Source organism: Grus americana, chromosome 5, assembly GCF_028858705.1.
Source record: "Grus americana isolate bGruAme1 chromosome 5, bGruAme1.mat, whole genome shotgun sequence".
Lineage (NCBI taxonomy): Eukaryota > Metazoa > Chordata > Aves > Gruiformes > Gruidae > Grus > Grus americana.
The window spans coordinates 17,015,284-17,042,130 of record NC_072856.1 but is presented as its reverse complement, the minus strand read 5'-3'; the positions used below and the strand labels follow the sequence as shown (position 1 = coordinate 17,042,130).

General features: G+C 41.5%; 1 protein-coding gene across 7 annotated transcripts in view; it reads right to left on the bottom strand.

Moving 5' to 3' along the window:
• The window catches only part of OSBPL5 (oxysterol binding protein like 5), a 184,318-nt gene that overhangs the window by 37,014 nt on the left and 120,457 nt on the right, over positions 1–26,847 (bottom strand). For all 7 annotated transcript variants that reach the window (XM_054827329.1, XM_054827330.1, XM_054827331.1 and 4 more), the window contains exons 3-7: positions 22,989–23,062; positions 12,409–12,489; positions 11,645–11,746; positions 9,334–9,537; positions 3,384–3,468 (exon numbers count right to left, since the gene is read on the bottom strand). In XM_054827329.1, coding sequence (XP_054683304.1) covers positions 3,384–3,468; positions 9,334–9,537; positions 11,645–11,746; positions 12,409–12,489; positions 22,989–23,062 — 546 coding nt within the window. The remainder of the gene's footprint in view (positions 1–3,383; positions 3,469–9,333; positions 9,538–11,644; positions 11,747–12,408; positions 12,490–22,988; positions 23,063–26,847) is intronic.

Here is a 26,847-nt window from a genome sequence, read left to right as displayed (position 1 = left end):
GGTCTCACCAGAGTGGAGTAGAGGGGCAGAATCACCTCCCTTGACCTGCTGGTCACACTTCTTTTGATGCAGCCCAGGACACGGTTGGCTTTCTGGGCTGCAAGCACACATTGCCAGCTCATGTTGAGCTTCTTGTCCACCAACACCTCCAAGTCCTTCTCCTCAGGGCTGCTCTCAATCCATTCTCTGTCCAGCCTGTGTTTGTGCTTGGGATTGTGCTAACCCACGTGCAGGACCTTGCACTTGGCCTTGCTGAACTTTATGAGGTTTGCACAGGCCCACCTCTCAAGCCTGTCAAGGTCCCACTGGATGGCATCCCTTCCCTCCAGCATGTCAATCGCACCACACAGCTTGGTGTGGTCGGCAAATTTGCTGAGTGTGCACTTGATCCCACTGCCCCTATCACTGACAAAGATGTTAAATAGCACTAGTCCCAGTACCGACCCCTGAGGAAAACCACTCATCACTGGTCTCCACTTGGACATCAAGCCATTGACTGCACCTCTTTAAGTGCAACTATCCAGCCAATTCCTTATCCACCAAGTGGTCCATCAGTCAAATCCATGTCTCTTCAATTCAGACACAAGGATGTCATGCGGAACAGTATCAAATACTTTGCACAAGTCCAGGTAGATGACATCAGTTGCTCTTCCCTTATCCACCAACGCTGTAACACCATCATAAGTCACTCATTTCCAAGTGTGACACCCATGTGTTTGGCCATTTGTCGGTATGTCCACACCACTCAATGGAACGGATACCCCCAAACTGCCCCCGTGAAGACTAACTAAGAAACAAAAGGAGCATAGCACAGTCATCGTGCCAGGTCAGCTCTTGTGTTTGGGAGGGAGGCTAGCCTAAGTGTATGAGCTGTTCTTCCCTTTTGTCTGTAGACTGACATCCTTCCCTTCCTGCACAAGATACAGCCACTTCTTACAGCTCACTGACCTCAGCTGTAGAGTCAAATACTCTCATTCAGCTGAAAATTACACCATTTTTCATGCTAGTATTTCTGGTGTAATACTATATCAATTTTTTTTTGTGAAGTCCACTGCTAAATGGACAGATCCCAAAGCTTCACTTCAAGTCAGCTGTCACGGTCACCTCCTCAGACTCACAGGATCTACCAGGCATAATGTGGGTGCTCCAAGCCTGCACAGGTGGCTCTAGGGCATTGCTAGCGCTGTTCAAGAGGATATATTATTTCATCCTTAACCAAAGGCCCTAGTTATTTTCTGTGTACACATTTATGATATTTGATTAGAGAGTTATCTCAGTTCCTCCTCCTTCCCTTGATCACATTAGCTTTCCATCTAACCTTAAGACCCTACTGTAGAGAAGCAGCAAAGTAAAGGAAAATCATACTAAATCCTAAAGTAACTCTACTTTGATCTGCCTGGCCTCTGCATGCTTCCTGAGAATCTTGGCCAATATCTTGGCTTTAAAAATATGTTCCAGTAGCTCACTATTTTAAGCTCTTATGATACCAGAGACATGTAATAATTCATTGGGCAGAAAGCTTCCCACAGGCATGTAAATATTGAAAATTCTCATGTGCCAGATATGGTCCCTTTTGTGCTTTTTCAGTTTGTGGTATATGACCCAGACAGAGAGATCACAGCTAGAAAAGTCTTACCTCTGATGATCTCTTGGGAGCTATTGCTAGCTTGGGAGCCTTTATGGGTAAGGTTAGTTAGAACAACCCTAAAGCTATTCTACTCCACATAACTGGCTTATGGAAGTTGTCATAAAATGAGAGAGTAGAAGTTCAGCCACAGGACTCTAAGCCAGGCTGGCTTTAGGTGTTAATTATTAGGTTTCCACCAGAATGAAAGTCTTCATTTAGAAGATAGCTGAAATGCCAGGAAAAAAGTACTTAATGAGACAGCAATTTGTCTTGAACACATACAATGACCACATCGGTCCGTTTGTGCATTTTCTAATTAAGTTAATGGAAAGACAAGTAACATGGATCTCTAAGGAAATAATAATTTAGAAAATCTGGATTGACAGTTGTTGAAGCTATTTGGTTCCCTAAGAACTCTGTGGGAGTGTTCCATATATCTATTCTGCGGGTTGTCTGTATAACCAGGGTTTGAAATGCCTGTAATTTAGCTGCTCTACCCCAAACCCACTTTTTTTTCCCCAAGAGACTATTGTATCAATCTATCCCCTTCTAGACAGGTGATATTTGGAGCCAGTTTGGAATCCCGTATTCCTTTACACAAATAAACTGTACTGTTCCATAAGCTACAAAAGCATAATATTCAAAGAAATAGATGTGCTTCTATGGCTCTATATGAGTTCCACTTATTTTCATATCATTTCACTACACTGGCATCTGCAAGCCGCTTTCAGTGTCGAGATGGTATCCCTCACTATGAACAGCCTGCCACGCCTGTAATGAAAGAAGGTTTCCTCCTATTCTAAGTGCCATGTCAAAGGTGTGTTTGGCATTGCCCCATTTCCAGCCTTTAGGAATATGTAGAATTTAATCACTGGACCAGGACACTGCTTTCAAAGCCCACTGTGCTCCATAAAAAATCCTTATGTCCTTAAAGTTACTCTAGACGAGACCCAAAGGAGCAAATTGGCTACATGAGCACCCTTGGTGGGGTAGGTAAAAAATATCAATAAAATGAACAGCCTGTGTTAATTTGCTATGGCAAAACCAGTTTACGGTACTCTGAAGGTCAAATGGAATGAAAACATGTTTTTAATCTCCTTATCTACTTATAAATCACTGATATTTTAGGTCTGTTAAAATCATTTATAGAGATTTTCACATAGCAAGCTGGCATGCCTCTCATAGGTTGACCTAAATTTACCTTCCATAATTTTGTGAATTCCCAGAATGGTATTTTTCATGTGGAGTCACCAGCATCTGGGCCTGCTATACTATATTTATAACTATGGTACAGCAAGTTTACAGGAGAATTCTGGTGGTTAAAAGACATCTATCAACAGTTCTTCAACATTACTATGTCATTTTCCTCCAACAGATCCCTACCTAGTGTAAGACGTAGGCAGATAACCCACTTAAGTCTCTGCTGAACTGAGGAAACAGATAAGCCCCCCCTCATCCCAATTTTAGGATCAACACCTTTCATCCTTTCGCATATACTGACTTAGAGTTTTTTCCCCAGCTACAAGTCTAGGTCCTTCTTCCATACACATGGCCAGAAAGGTGGCTGTTCAGTGAGGAATATGAAATGTGCCTGTAGTCTACTTGACCTATTCTGACCTTTGCTAAACAAATGGCATCTCAAGCTGGGTGGGCTGCCAATTTTTCCTTTACATACCAATTTTTTTTGCATCAACCTATTTTTTTAACTAGCACAGAGCATGAAATCCAGAGAAAGCAAATGAAGACCAAAACTTACCATCTGATTCGGAGGCTGCTCTGAAAATCAAGTAGCTGCTGGGAAGAGGCTGAGTGATCGAACCAACATTTTCTCCCTTTGGGCCCTGGAAATACACACAGACAAAAAGATATAAGGCACAGAAGATGCAATGGACCATCCAACACCTTTCTACTCTTCCTGGGCAGAGTGTGTATGTTTGTGAGAGGAAAGAAGGAAGGAGCAGATGGAGTAATTTAGAGAGACTCGTTAGTAATCACGATATTACTGCCGCAGCTCCAAAGCAGTAATGAGCTCTGATGTAAATGGGGCTTGGTCTAACCTCTGCTCAGCCCCAAAACCTACTCTGTTTATTTAGATCCTCAGGAATGGAAGAATCTCATTACTGTCACTTGGGACAAAAACAGTCAAATATTTGCTAGTAGCTATCTTTGTGCAACACCTGAACAGACTGTTCCATGTGGTGGACGTCAAGTCTGTCTGCAGCCTGACACACCTGCAATGAAACACCCTTTATGTGTCACCATACAAGTAAGTGGCAGAGCCCACACCTTGTGCTGTGAGTGCCCTCTAGTAGGGAGATAATGGCAGCTTTTCTGGAAGGAAACAAAGGGAAATTCCATCCTGCGAACCTGTCTGTGTCAAAGGAGGAGACAGGGAAAACCGCAGGCTGAGGATCAAAGGTGTCCCAGCACGAGCATGTGCTGCTGGGTTGCAGTCCTTCACCTCTACATCCAGACCCCTTGAGAACCTTTATGCCGTGGTGCCTGGGGTGACGCTTTGCTTGTTTACGTTGCTGTTATGAGCTGTGGCAAAAAGGATTATAGCGTTTGGTAAACATCCTGCCACAATCCCTTCAGCATGACCCTCCAGAAATGATTCCCAGGGAGGCAGAGACCGTCTTGGATTAGGCACTTCTTTGAGCAGAACCACAGGCTCCCACCTTGATCTCCTCTGTGTTTTCTCCTTTCTTGAGCTCCAGAAGCTGCTAAGAAAAAGCAGTTCCTGTACCCGGTGACCACAGCTTCATACTCTCCATCGTATGGGCTTTATGCCACGACCTGGCTGAAATAAACAGGAGTCCCTCCTCCTCCCTTGCACTTCCAAAGTGACACAGCCTCCTTCAGTTCCTTCTCTTCCTCACTTCATAACAAACAACATGAAAGCAGATCACTTTTCAAATATGCAGACATCATGTCAGAAATAAATGCAGAGCAGAAAACATCACCAATACCCGCATGACCACTATGCCAGTGGCAGGGTGGAACAAGCAGTTTTCTCCAGGATGCTTAAATACAGATTTCCTTGAGTTTCTAGAGAATACCACACAACGCTAAAAATCTGTAGGCAAATTTTTGCAGTTTGAGTATGACTCTCCTCCCTTACATGGGCCTTTATAGTATCCCATCCTGCTCCTTGAAAGAAGGATTTCTCCCTAGTACTAGTTCGTAAGCAGGGAAACGGTGACTGCTACTGAAAACTGCTCCTGTATACAAGTGTCTGGTAGTTAAATGGTGGTTTTATCTGAATTTTTGATTTTGAGTTCCACTCAGGAAACCAACATTTGGGAAGAATGGAGTGCAAGCATAGGACAAGCATCAAATTGTATCTGAGTCTACACAATGAAGATGCAGTGCTGAGAAGACAAGTCTCCAGTATAGCTTTTTGTCCTCACATCTGAGGGGTTCTGCTGCTGCCAGGAGAAACTGGGATCCTTGTTACTCACTTCTTTTTCCCCCTCCCCTCTCCCACAAGAGGTTCACAAAATTAAGACTGGCTTAATAGTCAGGACTGGCAAAGTTAAGATTTGATTAGTAAACCAGAGCAGAGCAGCTTAAGACATTACTAGTGACATTAATGCGATCAGGCATCATTCCTGATGGCATTTTTCCTTTCAGTAGCTTGCAGCTGAGCAGGGGGGTCAAGAACTGTCGATAACACCAGTATTTGTGTTTTCAGTGCAGAGGCTGATATTTGCTCTGTTGGAGGAAAAACCCCACAACCAAACAATACAGATCCAGAGAACCATTACTAAAAAGCGGGGGGAGAAATGAAGGAGGTTTTTAACAGGCATTTAGGCATGTGGATAACCACAAGGAGCAGCCAGGTCATTCTGTCAAGGAAATGTATTCAACAGTAAGGCATACTCATACATGGGGTGCTGTTTGCCACAGAAAGAAGAGGAGAAGAAGGAAACAGAGGCCATAAAAATAAAGTCAACATCTCCAGAGAGTAAATGAGGTTCTGTATCTGCACAGCAGAGATAATGGTGCTTTCTATCTCCCAGTCTTTGAGTATTATGGCTGTTTAGAGTCTAAGACCTCCAAGACAATGACCATCTCTCAGTAAAAGTGAATGTTATCCTTGGTACGTTAGGACCCAGAGCCCAGCTGCAGCTTCTAAACAGTACAACTAAGAAAGGATCATCTTCAGATGATTCCTGTCTTTACATTTGATTTGAGACTCAAAAGGCATTATCAAACAGGGGTTGATTAGGCTTTGAAAAATAGGGTGGACTTATACTACTTTAGATAGTATGACAAGGCATCTAGTCTTGGAGAGTCATAAAATAAAGCTTAAAAAAGGGGAAAAAAATCCCTTTCATTAACAGTACTGTGGATAACTGTAAGGATGAAGATGAAACTAATTGTGTTGTATATGGAGTAGATCAAACAACTGTAAAAGCAGCAGCACAAGCCCGTTACTAGAACTTTTTTATTTAAAGGAATGACTCAAAGTTCTTAACATCAACAAAATTCAAATTATATATATACACCCAGATTCAATGGGTCTGACCTCAACTCATTTAGCACTCTGAATAAATGTCAGAACAGGCTGCAGTCAATAAAAGCCTTCTGACACCACGCTGTTCAGCTAGCTTCTGAGCAAGCTCAAAGGGAAATATGAACTATTCCAGGACATTGGTTTGGGACAGCTGGGCAAACCCTGCCAGCTGATAGCCCTATACTCCTTCTGCAAAGCAAGAGGACAGACACTCACACCCTCGCACTGATTACTAGGTTGGCATTCCTCAGTCTCCTTCAGTCATCTCAGCAAAAAGTCTCTTCCCCGAAGCAGGTGGGATCAAACTGCCTTCACACGATGGACAAAATGTCTCTGCACCAATATTCAGAGCGTGCAGGGAAAGCTTTTCTTACTGCTGCTTGCACTGCTGACTGATTTTGAGACCTTGGCGCTTTTAGCCTTGGGTTTACAAAGGCCTGGACAGAGCCAAAAAGTAAAAGGTCCAATCCATTTACACTGTGAAGGAGTTTCAGGCTAAAACTCTCAAAAAGCCAGGGAAGCAGTGTAGAATAAAGAACTCTCTCCCCTCAGCGATATGCTTCTAAGATAGCTCTAGACACCTGAGAGCTTTATAAGAAAACCAGTTACCTGGGCATATATTTAGCTTTCAACTATAAGCAATGGTCTTACATCTTACCTACTTATCATACAAAAGGCGCCCAAAAATTTCATCCTGCTCTAACTGAAGTTAAATGCCTGCACATCAAATTTAATTGGCTAGCACAACTATAAATATCTAGGGCAGTGCTTGAACCAGACATTTGTTCCAGGGCTGAACCCCACAGTTAGATCCAAACATTTGCTGAGCAGCCAGGCCAACACGTACGAAGGTGCTCATTAATTACCCTGACTTAGCTGGAAGTCCACTGATGTGAGTCAAAACTGGACCATCAACTCTAGTCTGGAAAATCTTTGAAAATTTCACAAGCCGTTTTAGTCAAAAGTGAAGGTTGTTTAGCCAGATCTTATCTCTATCATGATGGACGGTAACTTGGGCTTCTTGCTTAAGTTCAGGCTAATCTATATTTAATGGGAAATAGGCTTTCTTTGCACAGTTGTACATAACCAATTCAGGTCAGCCAATTCTGCTCCAGTTGCTTTAAAAGAAGGCCATGAAATGACATAAAACAAAACAGTATTTTTAGCAGTTTCAACCTTAAACTGTAGTCAGAGTGCAGACAGCTTCTTTGACATCAAGCAGTGCATTGTTGGATTTCTTCTTGATGTGTATTTTGGTGTTCACTTTGTGGCTGAAAGCATCTATCACACATAACAAACTAGGCTGAACTCAGGTTTCAGGAAATATCCTACTATGCAGCTCAAATGTAGCTTTCTAAATATCTGTCTCAAGTGACTTAGAATATTACTTTGACTTTAAAATTCAAACCTTTTGGGACTTCCTCTAGTACACAAACATTCTCAGAGATATATTCCCTTCATATTTAATATACTAATTCCTATTTCTGCCATATATTTTCTCAAGAGACACAAGAATTAGATATACATACACATGCACAAATACATAAACATATTGATAAAAACTCCTCTTCCTTTTGGATGTTTCATATCAAGGGAAGGGCATTCTAGCTTAACACTTCAGATCTGTCAGTGACACTACTTTTTAGTACCTGACTGCACTTTTGATTCTACTTTTTCTCCTGACTGTACTTTTCAGAAGAATTCAGTTGACCTGTCAAGTCACAAGGTATTTTTTGTTGATGGGACAGCAAATGATCAACATCTTTCTTGGGTGCATGCTCTGAATTAAAAAAGCATCAAAACTCTCAAAACTGAATAAGAAGCAAGGTAGCAATGAAACCTTTGGGACTTAAAAGCAAAAGCAATGCATCTAGGAACAGATCAGAGCTGAGCTACCGTCAGAAAACAGCAGCTCTTACCCCTGGTTGCTGAGGTTAATTTTAATTCTCTCCTCTACCATATTAAAAATTGCAAGACTTTTTATAGCAATTGTGTAGCTGTGTTTAAAACTGCTCAATTAACTGCAGGGATGAGCAGGAGTGAGGCTCCTTGACCTGCTCCCACAGGGCTTCCCCTCCATTTTGTTAGACCTTCTGATGCCAGTGAGAAAGGCCTTCATCATTCTTATATGAGTCTTTCCAAGCAGATTTCCTCTGCTGACCACCTTGCAGCAAGGCAGTAGCTTGTAATGTCTTGCTTACACTGGTGGTGTCTCTTAGAGAATTTATGTCTGCAATAACTCTGCTGAGTCACTGTTTTTAATGGGGAAACAAGAGCGCAAGAACATTTAAGTTTTGTCTTCAGGGTATCCAACAGATGTTGCTCTCCGTGCCTCTCAGTAGGTACTGAGGTCTTTCTCTTTGCTCATAGGCATTAGATTTTTTTTTTCTTTTTGCCTATTCTTAAAGGAAGGAAGAAAAAGAAATGCAGCTCTCTCAAATTTGCAGGGAGTTATTTTAAGAAGTGTGAAAAACTATTAATCATTTGTGTTACAGGGAGATCCAGGGGTCACTGCAGGAGCTACTGTGTGTACAGGAAGAGACTGTCTCAGCCTGCGAGTAACAAGAGACTGAAGAACAACTCAAAATGAAGGAAAGAAAACTTTGCTATTTCCATTTCAAAGAAGAGAAAATTAAGGCAACCTATCCAAAGTCACCCTTTTGTGGAACAGCCAAGGCTGGAGCAGACCAGTGAGTTCCAAGTCCATCACAAACAAACCCAAACCTCAGAGGCATTAGGAAAAAAAAAAAAAGTCAAATTATTAATATAGTTTTTGTCACTTTGCCAGCCACCTTCCAGTGTTGTGCAAAGCATTTGCTTCCTTGTTTTGGGGAAGTCAGTTAATTGGGCCTCTTCCTCATCTCTTTTTAAAGATGTAGACCATGGGTTGATATAACTTCTAGGTATTGATCTTTTTTCCTACATTAACATGTTTCTCCTTTCCTCAGTCTATGCATGCATCTATACATGAAGAATGACACATTTGTATAACTAATCACAATGTACCACGGTCCTTTGATGTCATATCATGACCAAGCTTGGGTGTCTTTAATCTTTTTATGCAGTCAATTCACCATCACTAACAGCAACTGAGTTACTGTAAATCTAGATAATATCAATGTTAGATAATACTAGTACTCAGACACTGTAGTGACCAAGAAGTTGTTCAGCTAAGCAGGATTGTTACCTTTACAGCCCAGATTGATTGGTCCAAAGGATGAAAAAGTTTAAAACAGAAGCCATCCTTTTTGGAGGGTCTCTCGATCAGCTCACAAGAATGGAGCAAGATTGTCCCAACCCACTGTCCGATCTTTGGCGTTTTATAAATCAGCAGCACTCCTGGTTTCAGAACACACCACAGCTTGGTCCAACTCTTCAGAGTCCCACGAATCTGGAGGAAAGCAAGGAGAGAACAGAAAGTTGCATTTATGTTGCTCCTTAAAAGAAAAACAGCATTTATTCAGTATTTATACAGTATTTCCAGTATGTGTTTCTCCCAAGGCCACACTACAATACAATGTCTTAGTGTCCTGGTTTTGGCTGAGATTACTAGTAGCCAGTATAGTGCTGTGTTTTGGATTTAGTATGAGAATAATGTTGATAACACACTGATGTTTTTGGTTGTTGCTAGGTAGTTGTAGTGTCTACACTAAGTCAAGAACTTTTCAGCTTCCCACACCCTGCCAGGTGCACAAGGAGCTGGGAGAACACAGCCAGGACAGCTGACCCAGACTGGCCAAAGGGATATTCCCTACCATAGAACATCATGCTCCGTATATAACTGGGGAAGCTAGCCAGGAGGCAGATTCACAGCTCAGAAACAGACTGGGCATCGGGTTGGTTTTTTTCCCTTCTACGTGCAGTGAGCAATTGCATTTGTGCATCACTTGGCTTATTATTACTGTTATTCTCTTACTTTGTTATCCTATTAAACTGTCTTTTTCTCAACCCAGAAGGTTTTTTTTTCCATTTTCCTCCCCTTGGGGGGGCAGGGGTGAGTGAGCAGCTTTGTGGTGCTTAGTTACCAGCTGGGGTTAAACCACAGCACTTAGGAAGATACACTGCATTATCTGAACAGTCTTAGGGATCTCAAAGAAAAATCCTAGACCTTGTAAATCTGGCTATCAGAATCTAGTCTTCCTATTTTTATTACTGGCTCAGTGGTAGCAGCTTGCTTATTTTTTTAGGCAACCAGCACTGCTGGGCCATGTAAGAATGATTTGTTAATAATCATGGAGGATGTGTCAATTAGAACGTTGCACAGAAAAATGTTATAGCTAGTCTAACTCGACTTATAAGTCATTTTAATAGTGTTCTGCAGAACACAGCTATTAATGGATTTTGTCAAATACCCCATTTTTAAAAGTACCTTCTCCAGCTGGTTTACTTCTCTGCCAAGCTCAATGAATGCTCTCTCTGGTATAAGACGACATTAAATCTGATAGCGTATATTAAAGATAACAGCTTTAAGAATGTGCAAGTTTCTTAGTAAGGTTAGATTTTGCCTAAGGTCTTCTTGTCTTCAAAGTACATAGGCCAAACCTCAAGTCTTATGTCAGTGTTCTGGTTTTGCGGCCCAGCATAATTTGTTGCTGAACCTGAAATTTCCAGCCACAGCAAACATGCAACTGCTATTTTGTATTTAAAAAAATCTATCATCAACAATAAACACTATGAAAACATTTTGTTGCCAATCTAATTTCTCAAATAAACCATATGCATCTCACTTTTCTGGCCTCTAATACTGATCATAGAACAACGTTTGAGGTTTTTCACCCTGGTCAAATGCAATTGTATCCCCAAGTTACTTTTTTTTTTTTAAAGAACTATGTGTTTGGTGATGTTTGGAAATTAAGTTCTGCCATTATAAAAGGGGTCACCAATTCACTATTAGTCAAGCAGACTAAATGGCCTCAAATGAGGAGAAAAACAATGGTCAAAGGTAATATCTCTTGGTGTCAATCCAAATTTATTTTGCCACATACAACATTTCAGGACTTCAGTGAGAAGCTGTCACTAGTTGAGTCTTTGCACAAGGAGAAATTACAGTTGTCATCAGGTCCAGTATGTTTCATTCTGTGCTGTGACAACATAAAATCCAACTGTCAATAGAACAAGCTGTATCTGCCCATTTCCAGGCTGTTACTCTGTCTATTCCCTCTTCAGTACAAAAACACATCTATGGGAAGTGGCCAGCAGACTCTTTCAGACATGAAGAAAGAAACTTCACTTCCTTTTGTATGATGCACTTTTTGAGACCTTGTTTCTACTTAAGGACATGGAATAGGTGGATTGAGTTAGGCTAAGATGGAAAGTAAATATTCCCCATAACTCCACTTCTACAGCAGTTCTTTAAGTATGACTTTACAGTAATTCAACTCAAAATTATTCAGTCTTCCTTCACTCAAAAAAGTGCTAGTGCATAAGTCTGAGACACATCAAGTACTTCTCACTTCTTTTTTTCTACAGCCTCAGAAGCAATGGTCTGTATTAAATACCTTCAGCCAGTCTGCTGTGATCACTACACTGGGATCCTTTAGAGCACTGAAGAGTTGTTTGGTTGCTCTTTTCTTCTCCTGTCTGTAATTTTTTTTTTGTACCTGGTTGAGAACAGAGAAAACACAGAAGGTGTAATCATGGCTTTTTTTGGGGAGAAACGAACATAATGCATTAAGGACAGCTATGTATAGCATAGCTAGAACTCGATCCAGCACAGGTTCCCCAGAAACAAGCACAAGGAAGAACAAAAACATAACGAGATAGCAGGCATTTTCTTTGCTCCTGAAGTTCCACTAAACATAACTTAATTTTACTTTCCTTCAGGGCGAATGAAAAGAGGCTGAATACCCAGTCCTCTCCACCCCTCAAATTAAAGAGATTAAATCTAATTTCATCCAAATTATTTATACTTTTGGTTTGGTAGACAAGCAAGTGTTCAAGCAATAATTTGCTCAGATTGCCTAGGCATACCCCTCCTAACAAGACCAACGAAGGATTACAATCCTCTTGAGGTGCCTAATGGCTCTGGAACATATGAATGGAGTGAAATAATTACACTGATTTGTTCTGTTTGCAGTACATAATTTAATCCTGTATATAAAGCCTGTAAATGCCCTTGGCCTGTAATGACTCCTAGAAGAGTCGGAGGCTTCTCTGGGTCTTGGGAAAGGACTCAGAGTAGTTCCCAATGGTTTGTTTGGAAGGTACTACTTGTTTTGCAAAAGAAAGTCAGCTGATGCTCACTTGGCTGCTTTGCACATACCTTCAGTGTTTCTTTCTTCGTGAATTTGGCCGTGGGAGACACACACTCTTTGTCAGACCCATTGCAAAGCTTATATTCGATCTAAAAAAAGAGGGAGAGAGGAAACAGGAATGTGTTAACATGAAGATGTTCAAGTTATGGTCTAATGAAGAGTCATTTATATCTTCCAGGAATCCATGAAAGAGCTGACTGCAGACTTCAGCAGCAGAACACTAGGCAGGCACAGAAAATGCATATTTGCAGTGCACTCCAAATTTCCTTTTTATACTCAGAGGTAGTTGGAAAATTCCTCATGTAATTTGCTTAATACTTCTCCCGTGCAGACGTTAATCTTGGTTAAAATAAAAAAACCCCACAAAACACACTGAAACCTAAAACCCCTATTCTTATTCCTAACTTTGAAAACTGCCCATCTCTTTTCAGATCTGAAAGTGTTTCAATTACTGGAATAAAAATTATGGGGAAGCTGGTATAGATCTTTCAGACCTGGAGATGATATTGGCAATGACTGTTGCCCTAGCTAATACGTCCAGAAACATGAGTAGGCAAGAAATGACCTAATCATGTTACAGATAATACAGGAAATCTTCATCATCTTAGCCTTGCGAAGTGAGGCACAAAATATACAGTCACTTCAAATCATGTTTGATATTGTCAGTGCTGTTTAAATTCATTTTCAGAGGCTGCAGACTGATCTCATAATTGTGCTGACGGGCTGAAAAAATGCTTTACTTTTGTCAGACATGGTCACAATATTACTGTTCCCAAAATAAAGTATGCTTAGAGACCATAGCTCTCCGGAGCCCAACTCACAACAAGGATCCCCACTTGGATAGGTACTGTCAGCAAATTGTCCAAAACTTGGGGAGGGTTAGTGGCATGAGAATTATGGTACAGTCTGGACTCTGCTACTTTTTATGTGACCGCGGGGAAGTTACTTTCTCTCTCTGTACCTCTTTTCCTTCCAACCTTTCATGTGTCTGACACATTCAGACTGTGATCTTTTGGGGTCAGGCAGTGTCTCTCCCACTTAGGCATGGCAGTTTTATGAAAAAGCTCAGCCCTTGGCCACCTTGATTTAATGGGTATGACAGAAAAATGAGCTGTACTAAGGAAAAAAAGTATCAAATATAGTTTCTATTTATAAATTCACTGCTATGATGTGAAACAAACCCACTGTGTTCTCAAACTCTCTCCTGTATGTCATGAGTTGATGGAAGCGTTTCACAGCACCTTCAGTTTTGAGAGACCCATTTTCTTTTTTCCCTCCCAGTGACACAGAAACCTCTCCAGCTACTACAGCCATGAACCATGCTGAACATTAGTGTGAGCAGAAAAATATTTAATGACAGACAGATCAGTCCTTTTCACATAACTTCGATAAAAACACTCAAATGCATGACCAGATCACAGCAAACAGGCCATCAACTTTCTTCGGACACTCTGGCAGGAACAAAAATGGGAGATAAGGGTGCATGCTCAACTGAGCAAAACTCTTTCTGGATAACGCAGGATTAGAAATTAGAGGCAGAAGGTGTGATTTGCAACAGAGCCAGGGTCACTGTAGGACCTATTACTTTTTCTCACATATCCTTATAGTCGTCTTTCACTAAAAACAAAAGTACACTTGACACTTAAGAGTAAACAGAGAAATGAGAACTTTATGATGGCACATGAAGACCAGTGAAGTCCCTGATCTGACTGTCCAGTTTACAAGTGAACTTGGCATTGGATACACTCAAAGAAAACGCCAGCTCTGGACTCCTGTAAACTATTCAGCATTTGTCATTTTTGTTTTACTAGAAAGCTAAGCCTGCCTCTTCTACCTGCAATGCAGTCTCTGATGCATATTTTGTATTTCTGCACATGGGACTTAACTGTAAAAACACAGGATTTATGGTGCAGACCGCTGCACAGACAAGATGTCTGAGCAGAGAACTGTGCCCACAGGGTCTTTGTCACATTTCAAAGGACAGTGGTAGACATTTGGGAAATATGCTATAAGCTTTTCTTTACGAGGAAGCATTTCTAAGTGCTTAAATGTCTGAGCAAGAATCCTTTGGAATGATTAGGAGATTATGCTTTCATGATTTGGGACGTGTGTCCTCTGAAACTGGTCAGAAGAATTCTCCCCCTTTCTCCCAATTAGCAGGGAGAATGTCCCGTCCTTGAGATACAACTATGAACCATTTATTGGTAATTTCACTCCCTCCAGCCTGAGAGATCAGATGCAGAGAGAAACACTGCGTACTATTCCTCATTAGCCAGCGTGAGAAACAGAAAAAGCACAGATGTCCCCAAGATTCTCAGAAATTCTGCTCAGGTGTCTGCAAAACATCAGGATATAATGAATGCTTTTTGCTTAACTAATTAGAACAAGCTACAGTCACTTGTTGTCTAGACAATTATATATTAGCACTTGTAAAAAGAACGAAATCTTGGACCCTAAGCTCACTTGGCTCAAGGAAATCTACGTGAAGATGAATTCAGAAAGGCTTCCAACAACTGCCACAAACCAGGCAAACCTGAGCCCTAAACCTGCTGCTTATGGGGAACTGGCATTAACATAGACAGAGGCGCTTTCACTGCTTTACCAGCCCCACCTGCCTCCTTCTCAGAGTCTCTCTGGGTCATGCTAAAAATAGAGTTAAACAACCACAGGACTTCAAACCTGGGACGTTTACACAGACAGCCATTGATTCTGCCTCTTTGGGAGAGCTGACTCGTAGCTCCGTGACCAGGGACATCGCACGCCCGATGCCAGCTGATACTGCTATGTGTGTTATAAAGCTGCAGCACACAACAACAAATGAAGGGATAATCTCCCCTTACACCACCATAGCCTTTAGAAGCTCAATAAATACAGTGAAACTTGTCTGAAATCATTACAAACCAGTCTTTCACTTGGTCAAAGCAGCTGGATTAACAGCCTTGGAGGCTGCTATGGTGGGCTCCTGAACCACTGTGCTGCTTCCTTCAGGCACCGTCTCCCCCATGTCTGAGCTATGCCCAGACATGCCGAATTTGCTCACCTTGCCTGTGAAGGGAAACACGGCCACAGGGATGGTGCACACTAAGACAGGCTTAAGAATGGTTGAGAAAGATGCAGTAACGTAAGTCCTTCACTGCCTGCATAAGAATTTCTAGGCATGGGAAAATAAATATCTGTGCTGCTATGTCCCAAAAACTGTGATGTACCAGCTGTGTGACGGATAGCGCAGCTCTCCAAGATAGTTGTAAAATGACCAATCTTTATGAAGAGAGAGAAAATTTTACTAAAACCAAGTCATGGTTTTAACTAGGAGCTGTAGACAAGCTTGCAGATGTGCCTGACCTGGGACTCCCATGTTCAGAAACTTGAGGCTGTTCCCCAGTTACTTTTTTAATGGGGCAAACTGATTGCTTCTTCCTGCTAACTTTGCTTCTTGTTATGCTTATGAGGATGCTTCATCACAGATCCTACATAGCAGATTGCTTGCAGGTGATCTCCAGGTCCACAGAGTGAGAAGCATCGCATTTCTGGGTTTAAAGTTCCTGCCTTTTCACAGGAAAGGTGAGATCTAAGGCCCCAGGACTACATACCGTAGACCCCCATGCTGCTGATAGCAACATACAGCTCTTCCAGGTTTAACCTGCTAGGTGATGTGAAATAATATGATTTCATGTTTTTATATTAATCTGTCTTAATAGTTTTGATTGTATCTCATGGCATACATAAGATTCAGTAAATCTTGGCCATCACCTCTAAAGATCCCTAAGATGCAGCTGGGCCTTACATCACTAACACATGTCAAGGCATTTAATGATGTCCTTCTATTGCCCTGCCTTTCTCAGCCTGGCAGAAATCTAAGAGAAACCATTTGTCATCACAGCAAATCTTTCAAGAACACTGGGATAATGCTTGTGCAGGATATCAGAATTTGGCCCCCTCCCTCTGCAGCAGCACATGAACAATATTAACCAGTAATGAGACGTTGTACAATTTGAGGGTAGGGAACTGATGTCCTTTTTAACATTAAAAAACCAACACTGGAATATTCTAATAAGAAAGCAATAGGTATGTTTTCCATATACTGGTTCTCATCATTATAAGGAGGGAAGACTGTTAATCTGTCAAAAACTTTTACCAGGACATGCAGCAGCACTTGCAGGGGTAGGAAATGTCCCTTTTTAGTTGTCTAACCAGATCTGTCCTTTCCAGGACTGAGTGATGACCTTGCTGGCTGACGACAGGCTGTACTGTACTCAGAGACATACTTTATATCCCTGTTAAGTTTCTCTTCCCTTTCAACTCTGTCATGTAGCTCTGGAGATCCACTGCTGATTGTTAGCAGTTACCACAATACCCTTACACTTCTGCTAAGCTTTGTAAGAGAACATACAGAGTCCTCACAATAGTGCAATTCTGATCCAGTGTCTATTCGGTGACTTCATTTCCAAGAGGAACCAAATCATTTCACAGAGAAACAGTCTGTGATCAACTCTGGTGTGGGGGATGCCAGCCCATCAGCATGCCATGCCTTGCATAACAGCAAGAGGAATATCCTGTTGTTTAGCACAAGCAATCCTTGCTGCATGGGACGAACACAAAATATGTGTAATGAGGGACAAACAGATGGAATTATTTCAAGTCAGAAACATTTAAATAAAGTCATTCTCAAGCTGTGGTCTGCATGTGAACAGCAGTGACAGCTTACAAGTTGCTCTTTTCTTCTTTGCATCCAAGTGAGAGAAAGACAAAATCAGATGGGAAGTTGAAGGCAGAACAAAAGTAGCTGGGGTCATAAGTTATATTTCACAAAAGCAAAAATAGTCATCACATGGGAGGACACATCCTTGCTCACATGTAATTTCTCTAGTATCTTTTCCACATATGATTGCTACAGATCTGTACCATTACAGAAATAAATTAAACAAAAATTCCTGAAGTAGTATAAACACTATGGAAAAGCTGGGTTTAACATTAGAAGTGAAGAGCTTCTTGTTACTGATGTGTGTATTCACAGATATCTCAACCGCATTTAAACAATTTTGTTTTCAATTTACTATAAGCAGTTCTTTTTAAAAGCTTTTTTATTTTGTTCTGAATTAACAGCTCACCCAAAGCACAGTAGAGTCAGTGAAATGATTCTTTCTGACAAATAATTTTGCATTAGGAAAGATTACCCTCCAATTAATATGCTGCTTTACAGAAAGTTGAATAATTTTCACCTAAAATTTTCTAGTTTGAAAAAAACCAAACCCCTCTTATTTCAACAATGTTACAAAGACACAGCAACTGTGTTTATAACACTGAAATAGCATAATGATTACCTGTGCTGGTTTTGGCTGGGATAGAGTTCATTTTCTTCATAGCAGCTGGTATGGGGCTGGTTTGGATTTGTGCTGGAAACAGTGTTGATAACACAGGGATGTTTTCGTTCCTGCTGAGCAGTGCTGACACAGAGCCGAGGCCTTTGCTGCTCCTCACACCACCCCACCAGCGAGTGGGCTGGGGGTGCACAAGGAGCTGGGAGGGAATGCAGCTGGGACAGCTGACCTCAGCTGACTAAAGGGATATTCCATACCAAATGACGTCATTCTCAGCATATAAAGCTGGGGGAAGAAGAAGGAAGGGGGGGGGATGTTTGGAGTAATGGCATTTGTCTTCCCAAGTAACTGTTATGCATGATGGAGTCCTGCTTTCCTAGAGATGGCTGAACACCTGCCTGCCCATGGGAAGTGGTGAATGAATTCCTTGTTTTGCTTTGCTCGCGCTTGTGGGTTTTGCTTTACCTTTTAAACTGTCTTACTCTCAACCCATGAGTTTTCCACTTTTCCGATTCTCTGCCCCATTCCACCAGGGGGAAAGTGAGCGAGCGGCTGAGTGGTGCTTAGTTGCCAACGGGGGTTAAACCACAACATTACCACAAATTGAAAAGCCTGTACAAATACATAGCTGACGCAACAGCAATGTCTGGGGAAAATCATTGGTGAAATTCAGCTATCCAAGCAACTCCAAATATCAAGTTATACTACTGTTTAGTGGAATGCTTTGCTCCATTGTGTCAGATTATAGTAATTAAAGTCACAGACCTCATGGGATTTCTACATGATCAATTAAGTGTGCCTTTCATGGGAAGAATGTTCTTCAAGTTTAGAATATTTAAGAACATTTTAGGTGAGACGGGAAGTCGCACACTGAGAAAGATGCTGTTTCACATGAGTGATACAGTGTAGTGCTAAGCAGAAATCTGAAGCAAAGCTCTGCTTTCCCCTCTAGCTACAGGTACGGCTTTTATTCCTAGGCTGAGTAAACAAACCAAGAAAGTGAGCAATGAAGAACAACTGGACTTTCAGCTTAAAATCAGCTTTGCTAAATTAATAAATAATTTCAATTTTAGCACCTCCATTTACCTTCATCTCCTACATCAGAAACACTAGAGTAAGAATTCTGATCACCAGTGACCCAAGGTGATGTAATAGGACTGCTGCAGCTTACCCACTGCTATCAGCTTTGAGACTTCATTTCTGTAAGTGAACAGTTACTACTGCCTATGTTCCCCTCTGTGCAGCCACCGGGAGTTTCAAGGGCTTGTATGTATAGAAATCATAGAAATCACAGAATGGTTTGGGCTGGAAGGGACCTTAAAGATCATCTAGTTCCAACCCCCCTGCTGCGGGCAGGGACACCCTCCACTAGACCAGGTTGCCCAAAGCCTCATCCAGCCTGGTCTTAAACACTTCCAGGGAGGGGGCATCCACAACCTCTCTGGGCAACCTGTTCCAGGGCCTCATAAGTTAGGGATTTTATGTACCTACATAAGTACATTATGTACCTACATAAGTTAGGGATGCTCCATGTTTCCCACCTCTCAGTGCAAAATCCCACTCCTCTTCTATGCCATGTTCCCAGGATAATGCAGGCTACATCTCTGCTCACTTGAAATCAGCTGCAAAGCCCTCTGTGGACAACAGTGATTACCCTAAAATGCTGCACATGGAATTGAAGAAGCAAGGTGTACCTGAGCCAGGGCACAGGAACTGAGTGTAAGTCTTGATAGAGACAACTAGCTCCAAAATAATTTCATACACAACATTGACATTATAAAGTACAGTAATGAAAAGCCAGCAAGGGTCCAGTTAAGCATAACACCACCTGGAAGGGCCAGGTTCTCCTATAAAGCTGTGTTTAGTGCACACAGGGAATGTTTTGCTCCTGAGCATCTCCGAGGTGATTCCTGCAACACCTGGATCTCTCTGCTGATCGTTCCTCAGTTTGCTGGCTAAGGGAGAACAGAAGGAAAGGTAACCTTGTACGTTGCCAGAGTTGTGAATGATCTTTTATGATAGTCCCAAACATAACCATGGCTGGAATTAACTCAGAGGTTAAGAGCATGATTCATGGATCTAGAAGGATGAGCTGGTGACAGCATGGGACTTGTAGCTTAAATCTCAAGTGATTGGTATAAGCTGCTTCCAACTACTTTGCAGCTAAAATAAATTTCTAGCAGCCACGTAGATATTACAAATCACACAATAAAAACTTGAACAATTCAGGCATGTGGAAAAACTCATTCACAACGAACAAAGCAATCTAAGCTTTGACCTCCCGTATGTCATATAACTGTGCATGCAACAGCCACACTCCTACAATGTGGTAATTTTAGATTTCATTGTGGCGTAAGTGGGGGACTGAAAAGAGTTAAGTACTACTGAGTGCCATCTTCAAAATTTTTTTTACTATCCCTTAAAACACACTTCAATTCTTTGTGGGCTCTACATGTGTATCAAGAGACCACAGCTGCTCTCCAAACAGTAGAATAAATAAGCATAAGAAGGGAAGAAAGAGAAAATGCAAAACTGCAGTCCATCCATGAGCTCAAGCACAGGCTAGTATGGTTACAATTAAATGGCTTCACGGCTCACAAGTTCACAGACTTTTATAGGGTTTTTATGAGATATTCTGCTTGGTGTTTGCTAACCTGGGAAACCTGCAGCCTGCTCCATCACGTAATGTGGATATGGCTTGAGTGAACAAAATGTAGAACTGTTTCCACCTCCCTGATGAAGATGTGAAACAGAAACTCAATAATCTGCCTGGAGAAACACAGGAACTCCAAGTCAGAGCTGGGAATTCAAGGTCCGCTAAGCCCCAGTCCAGGGCCTGAATCACTTGAGTGGCTTTTCTTTCCTTCTCGTTACTAGGTGAAAACAGTCAATGTGGTGTGGTACATCAAAATAGCGCTGCTGAAGGAACACTGATTTCCAACAAGGTTTGTTACAGTCACAGTGCCAAAAGATCTGTTACCTAGAACATTTACTTTTGAATCCATTAATTAATCCTGCACACCCTACAGTTTTGTTTCTAAAAATTATTTCCCCCCTGCTATCAGGAATCTAAACATGACACAATTAGCACACTTTCCTTTGGTTCAAGTAGGTGGGATTGCTATTTATTTTTAAACTGAAATACTGTGACAGATCCCTACTTGCAGTCCTGGACACCTGACAGTAAGGTTTCATTTTATAGCCTTAGAGCTGAGTGGATGTGAAAAATGAAATATTTAGCAAACTGACTACCAGTTTGCCTAAATTTTTAAGGTACAAGACATTTCACAATAGGGAATCCCCACTGTCAGTGACACTGCAAAGTAAGACAGAAGAAAAGCTACGTGGCTGGAGAAGAACAAATTAGTGTACAATGCAGCAAGGCAAAGCAGAGTGAAGTGAGAGTGACAGGCACTACAACACAGGCACAGCGAGACAGGAGGTCTCTGAATCAAACATCATGTCTCTAATCAGAACATTCAGACAAGAAAGAAGAACCTAGCTCTGGCCCATTCCGTAGCCAAAGCAATTGCATGCAACACTGCAAGTGAGTAGACAAGTTGAAGTTTGGTGTTTTGGGGTCCTCATATCTGTTTTTAGTCCATCGGTGTTTCAGAGCAATTTTGACTATTGTAAAACCAAAGTCGGCCTGGTGAAAGCAAAGCTCATTCCAGGTTCAGAACCCCATTTTTTTTCAATCACAAATTGATGCACTTGCTTTGTGCTGTGTATTTTCTCTTCTCTCTCCTTAACAACTGCTCTTGACACTGTCAAGGAGGGACCCACCAATGCCTCCCAGGTGCACACAAAGCATGGCAGAAATCTAGGTGGGCATCCAAATCTTCCAAGGGTGCCTCTCCTTTCAAAAACACACCTGTAGGAGTCTAAATAGCAAGGCAGGCCCTGAGGCTGGGAAAACATAGCTGAGCCATGCTCTCACCCAGATACCTCTCATAAATACATTCCTACTCTTGCGTTCATCCTGCATCTCAGAAATCAAACTCTCTTTTGGAAAACATTTCAGTGCTCTGAGTTGTCCTGTCCAGAAAAAGTCTCTCTTCTTTATATTCCTAAGTCATTGGGAATTTAACACCATTCCTTGTATGGTGTACAAAACAGCTGGCTTTAAAACGAAGCCCTGGACACAGTTACCTGGTCCTTGGGCTTCTCCACTGCCAGGATAGGTGGAAGGGTGGGTTCCCATGAGGAACCTGCCTGAAAAAGCAAAACCAAGGTTGGTTTGCAGCTTGCCAGGTGCCAGCAATAGCAGAGGACATGTACACGAGCCCTTGTTGCATACTCCCAAAGCTCCTGTCATCACCATCTCCCTTTGCTGACCTCTGCCAGGGCATCCTGGCAGAACAACCTGTAAGCTCCAGGCAAGCACAGCCAAATGTATTTGAAGGTGCAGAGCCTATTTTTGTGTATTATAAGAAATCACTTGTCTGCAGCTGCTTCCTTCATGTTATATTTTCATTTCAGCTGGTGTCATTTGCATTTTATAGCTTCATAGTTGAATAAATTTAGTTAAAAATTTATTAACAGGCCTTGCTTCTATTTCTAGTTACCCTCCAGAAACATGTTAGGGAGCTGGAGCCAAAAAAGCCCGCACATGGTTCTCAAAGCCAGATCTAATTTATAAGGTTGATTCCATCTCTACAGGAAATCAAAACCAGGCACTCAGTAACTCTCAGTGTAGAGCCAGGTTTTGAACACCCAGATCCAGAGTCTTTAGATCCAGTTTACCTCTCCATAACAAGCTGGATGGAAACATTGTGTTTAGGGAATGATGGTTAGTTTGCTTTCCTCTCCAATTCCCAGAGCTCCCTCCCAGGATCTCAACTCACAGTTTTGGATGCTATGCACTAAACTAAAATATTACAGTTTTCTCTTCCAAAACAATTAAGGTTTGTGATTGCCTTGCTCATCAGGAACAGCAGGAGACACCTCTGCTGACAAAATCAACCTTTCAACAGTAATTATTCATATTTAATTACCCTGCCAAATAAGGCTCAAATAAACAGGGTTCTTCTGCAGTAGGTGCTATCAAGTCAGAGGAAAGTGTGGGCTTGTCATCCCAACCACGTAAAACCACTCATTTTCTTTCTCTCAAAACATGCACACACAGCTTCTGCAGGACGAGAGGGAGAAGCTTTCTCGAAAAAAAAAAAAAGAAAAAAAAAAGAAAAAAAAAAGACAGTGAGAATAATTAATAACAGCCTGAGAAGAAATGAAAGTAAGACTAGGGATGGATCCCTATCCCACAGTACCTTATTAATGGAGTTTGGCGTCTGTGGTGTCTCATCCTTCAGCACTGACGGGCTGTTTCCTTCCACGTCTTTTCCTGCAACAAATAAATGTGATTTAGAAACACAGAAATTCTGTGCAGAACCGTGGGTACTCATGGCCTTAGAAGGGCTACTGCTGACAGCAAACAAGAGAAGCTCTCATGAGCAGGCACACCAGGATCAGAGAGAGGCATCTTGCAGACCTTGAAATAGCCTGGATCCACATGCTTGGGCTATGCAACAAGTACTGCTTAAAAGTTAGGTCTGAAAACACTGTGGTAAACCAACATGATGGTTGCAAAGTCCAGCATATGAAGGCTGGAAAAAAACCAGAAATAAGGTTGCTTATGCATCCTTAATCAGCTCCCTGCATCATGATGCAGTCTTTAATTACATTACCACAGTCTGTTCTTTTCTTACATATCCCGTGCCTCATTCAATGCAAATAATAAATGAAATTCAGTTAATAAGCAGCTATTCAATACATTATCCTCCTTGGTCAGTATCTGGCAGCTATACACAGATGCATTTGATAGCACACTTTGTTTGACAAATGATAACCATGATCATTAAACATGACAGAAGACAGAACAGCATCTAGACATAATTAGTAAAACAACATTAAAAAAAAAACCTGCAGAAGATCAATGTCTTCTGACCAAGTTATTTGTTAAAAATAAGAAACATTTTCAATTAACAAGTAGTATTTATGAACACTATGACATTTTCCAATCATTGTAGAGAGATGTTTCCACTACCAAAATATACTAAACTTGCAGTATATTATACACATCATATACTAGTATGAGTGCATGTAGTCCTAGACCGAGCAATAAAATGTAATGATAAATTCTGTTCTTTTTGCCAACTGTAATCATGTCCTTACAGTAAAAGAAAGCATAGAGCTTCTATTAATAAAAAGCCAAAAAATAGCATTTGATGAGACTAGCTTTTTAGTGCCTGGACAGTCATTGTTATCCAATTGCAATGTAGTTTTCTTCTCAAAATTGTTAGCAATCAGAGCTCCAGAATACTGGACGCAGCAAAGAACCACTGAGACAGTGAAAAATAATCCATTTGTAGCACACTGCAAACATGGGAATTGTTAAAAAGGGTTTTAAACATTGTATGGGGCAGTCTTGGAAACACTACCAAATCCAAAACCAGCAAGGGAAAATCCTGATTCTCCTGAAGCCTGTCAGTTGTCACAGACATGTCAGAAGCCATAATGTCTCCTGGAGTTTTCAGAGCAGGCATTTAAGAAGCCAAGCACCATCAGAAAAGTCAGCCACAGCAGGTTACTAAAAATATTTTCATGGCCATGTTCTGCACCTCCATCATGGGACATGTGAGAGAACAAGCACGTCCCATTATAACTGGAACTGCAACTGTGCTACAGGGTTTCACCGGTAAAGAGACAGGACAAAAAATATGCCCTTTTTACAGGCATTAATGTGTAGTTTGGTGTATCAACTCTTAAATTTAAGAAAAGATTTTGTGGGACAACTGTCCCTAGAAGTTGTTCTGCTTTCCACATGGTGACCAACGGTGATAGAGGTTTCAGATGTGTTTCTCACCCTATGGCACAGTGCTGCGCTGTGCCACACGCACACAGCCACACTGACACAGCAAGCAAACACTTCCAAGCCTGGGAGAAGAGGGACAGCACGTGCGTTGCTCACGTGGGGAACTGAAGCAGAGGAAGGACCTATGCAGTCACATAGGAAGGCGGTGCAACAACAGGGAACCTATATCTTAACCTAGTTTCTTAACTGTCGCTCCTCCCCTTGAAACACCGAGCCCTAGATAATGCACTCAGAAACCTAATGTCTGCAGGCAAGAGAAAATCCCAGGCGGCCGGATATTTGCCAGTCACCTTGTGCTGCCATGACAAGCAGGATGGCTATAAGCACTGCTGTGCATGGATAAGGACCTGTATCTCCGTACTTTTTCTTTCTCTGACAGCGCTTTCCTCTCTACAGCCTCCACTCTCCCTGACAGAGGCAGAGGAGGTTGGAATAAACCCAAAAAGCCATGTAGCTGCTGCACTTGTTTCCCATGAAGAGTTTTTTCTGGGCATGTATGGGAAAGTAACATATGGTCTAAAAGTTCAAGTGAAGTTAATGGGAATCAGCTGCTGCCTGCTCCAAGGGAATGGTGTCTATTAGCATTACAGAATTCACATCCATTCTTTATTATGTCTCGTTTCTTAAAGAAAGCTTAACTCCAAACTGGTATCCATACAAAAAGCCTGGACGTGAGAGATTTCTGCCTTCTCTCAGTAATACAGTTAAAAGGGTTTGCACCTGAACAATGAGATTTTCAGTGCTCCTGAGGTTCTGAACCATCCTACTCACAGGGTATTATGAAAAATGGGAACATGCAACTGTTCACTCTTACTGTATCATTTACAAGGATTCATAAGATATGTTTATGGAGCAGCATATACTGGTTTCTTACGCCAAACACGTTAAGCCTATTGGCACTTGTGAGGGAAAGGCTGTTTTTCGGAGGAGAGCTATCTTTGCTGTCTGTCTCAAGCAGACTTGCTGCAGCCATGCGGAGGGTGAGAGCTAGCCCTTGTTTGGAAAGCAAACTTCATTGTAACCACGTGCAGTTTTTCAAACACCCACACACATAGTTAAGTATATACAAAGCGCAAAAGCAAGAGTCCCACCCAGAGCACAACAGACATAGCCACCTCGAGAAAATAAATAGGAAACCACATAAAAACATAAAAGGAGCTAAATATTAACTGGCTAGAAAAGCTTATCTCCCTGATCAAGAAAACATAATGCCCACAACAGAAACAGAGCTGCATCTCTCCTGAATTGAAGTGCTGGCTGCTAGGAGGGCATGCAAAGAAGGGTCCTCCACGAAGTACCAAAATACTCCTCCACTATTGCACCAAATAGTGAAAAATGTTTTGTGAAGGTAATCAATAGTGCTTACGGAAACAGCCTTCACCACATCATGAAGAAGGCTGCCAACACTCCAGCCTTGCAGTTACAGACCTGAATTACTGATACCTTCCTTTATCCCATTAATGCCATGCATAGGAAAAATATTTAGTTCCTTTTCAGAACAGTAACTATTCCTTTTCTTTGGTTTTCTGCTGGGCATTTGCCTTTCCCCTTTATAAAGAACGATACAGCAAGCACAACTGATTAATGGTAACAGGAAGAAAAATAACTGGGTTATTGAGGAATTAATGATTAGCTCCACCCAGCATGAATTATTATTTTATAGGCTCTCTGATAAACTGTCTGGATAACTACACGTGGAAATAGAGGCTCTGATGTGTGGCAAAACTACTGCAAATAAAATCCATTACTGCTGTAATCATCAGCCACATGGCCCGATGTGTACACCAGACTTAAATTTAGCTCCATGTATCTATCACAGTAAAATTTCTATATTCATCAAAGTGCATCTCTGAGGATGCAGATAGGCTAACCTAAATTTTTATTTAAAGCCACTGTGTGATCTCACAGCCTAGTCAAAAAGAGATTCTCTCTAAGTTCTTTTAGCTACTCTCCCAATAAATTTCCTACCCTCTGAAAGAGAAAAGAGAAAGATTCTCTCCTCTTATTGCTACATGAAAGAAAGGCATGGGCATGGAACATGAATTCATGTCTTTCTAGTTTGTGAACTTTACATAAAGAGAAAATGTCTTCCTCAAATTTATTTTAGTTCCATAATCATTAGCATTTTTTGTATGCAAGCAAGAGGCAAAAAGTCCAAAGTGTTATTTCAGATAGTGCCCTCTGCATTTCCCATATGTTTCCTTTAAAAAAAACAAACCCTGCTGAACTGAATCTCCATAGCATAGCTTGCCTGA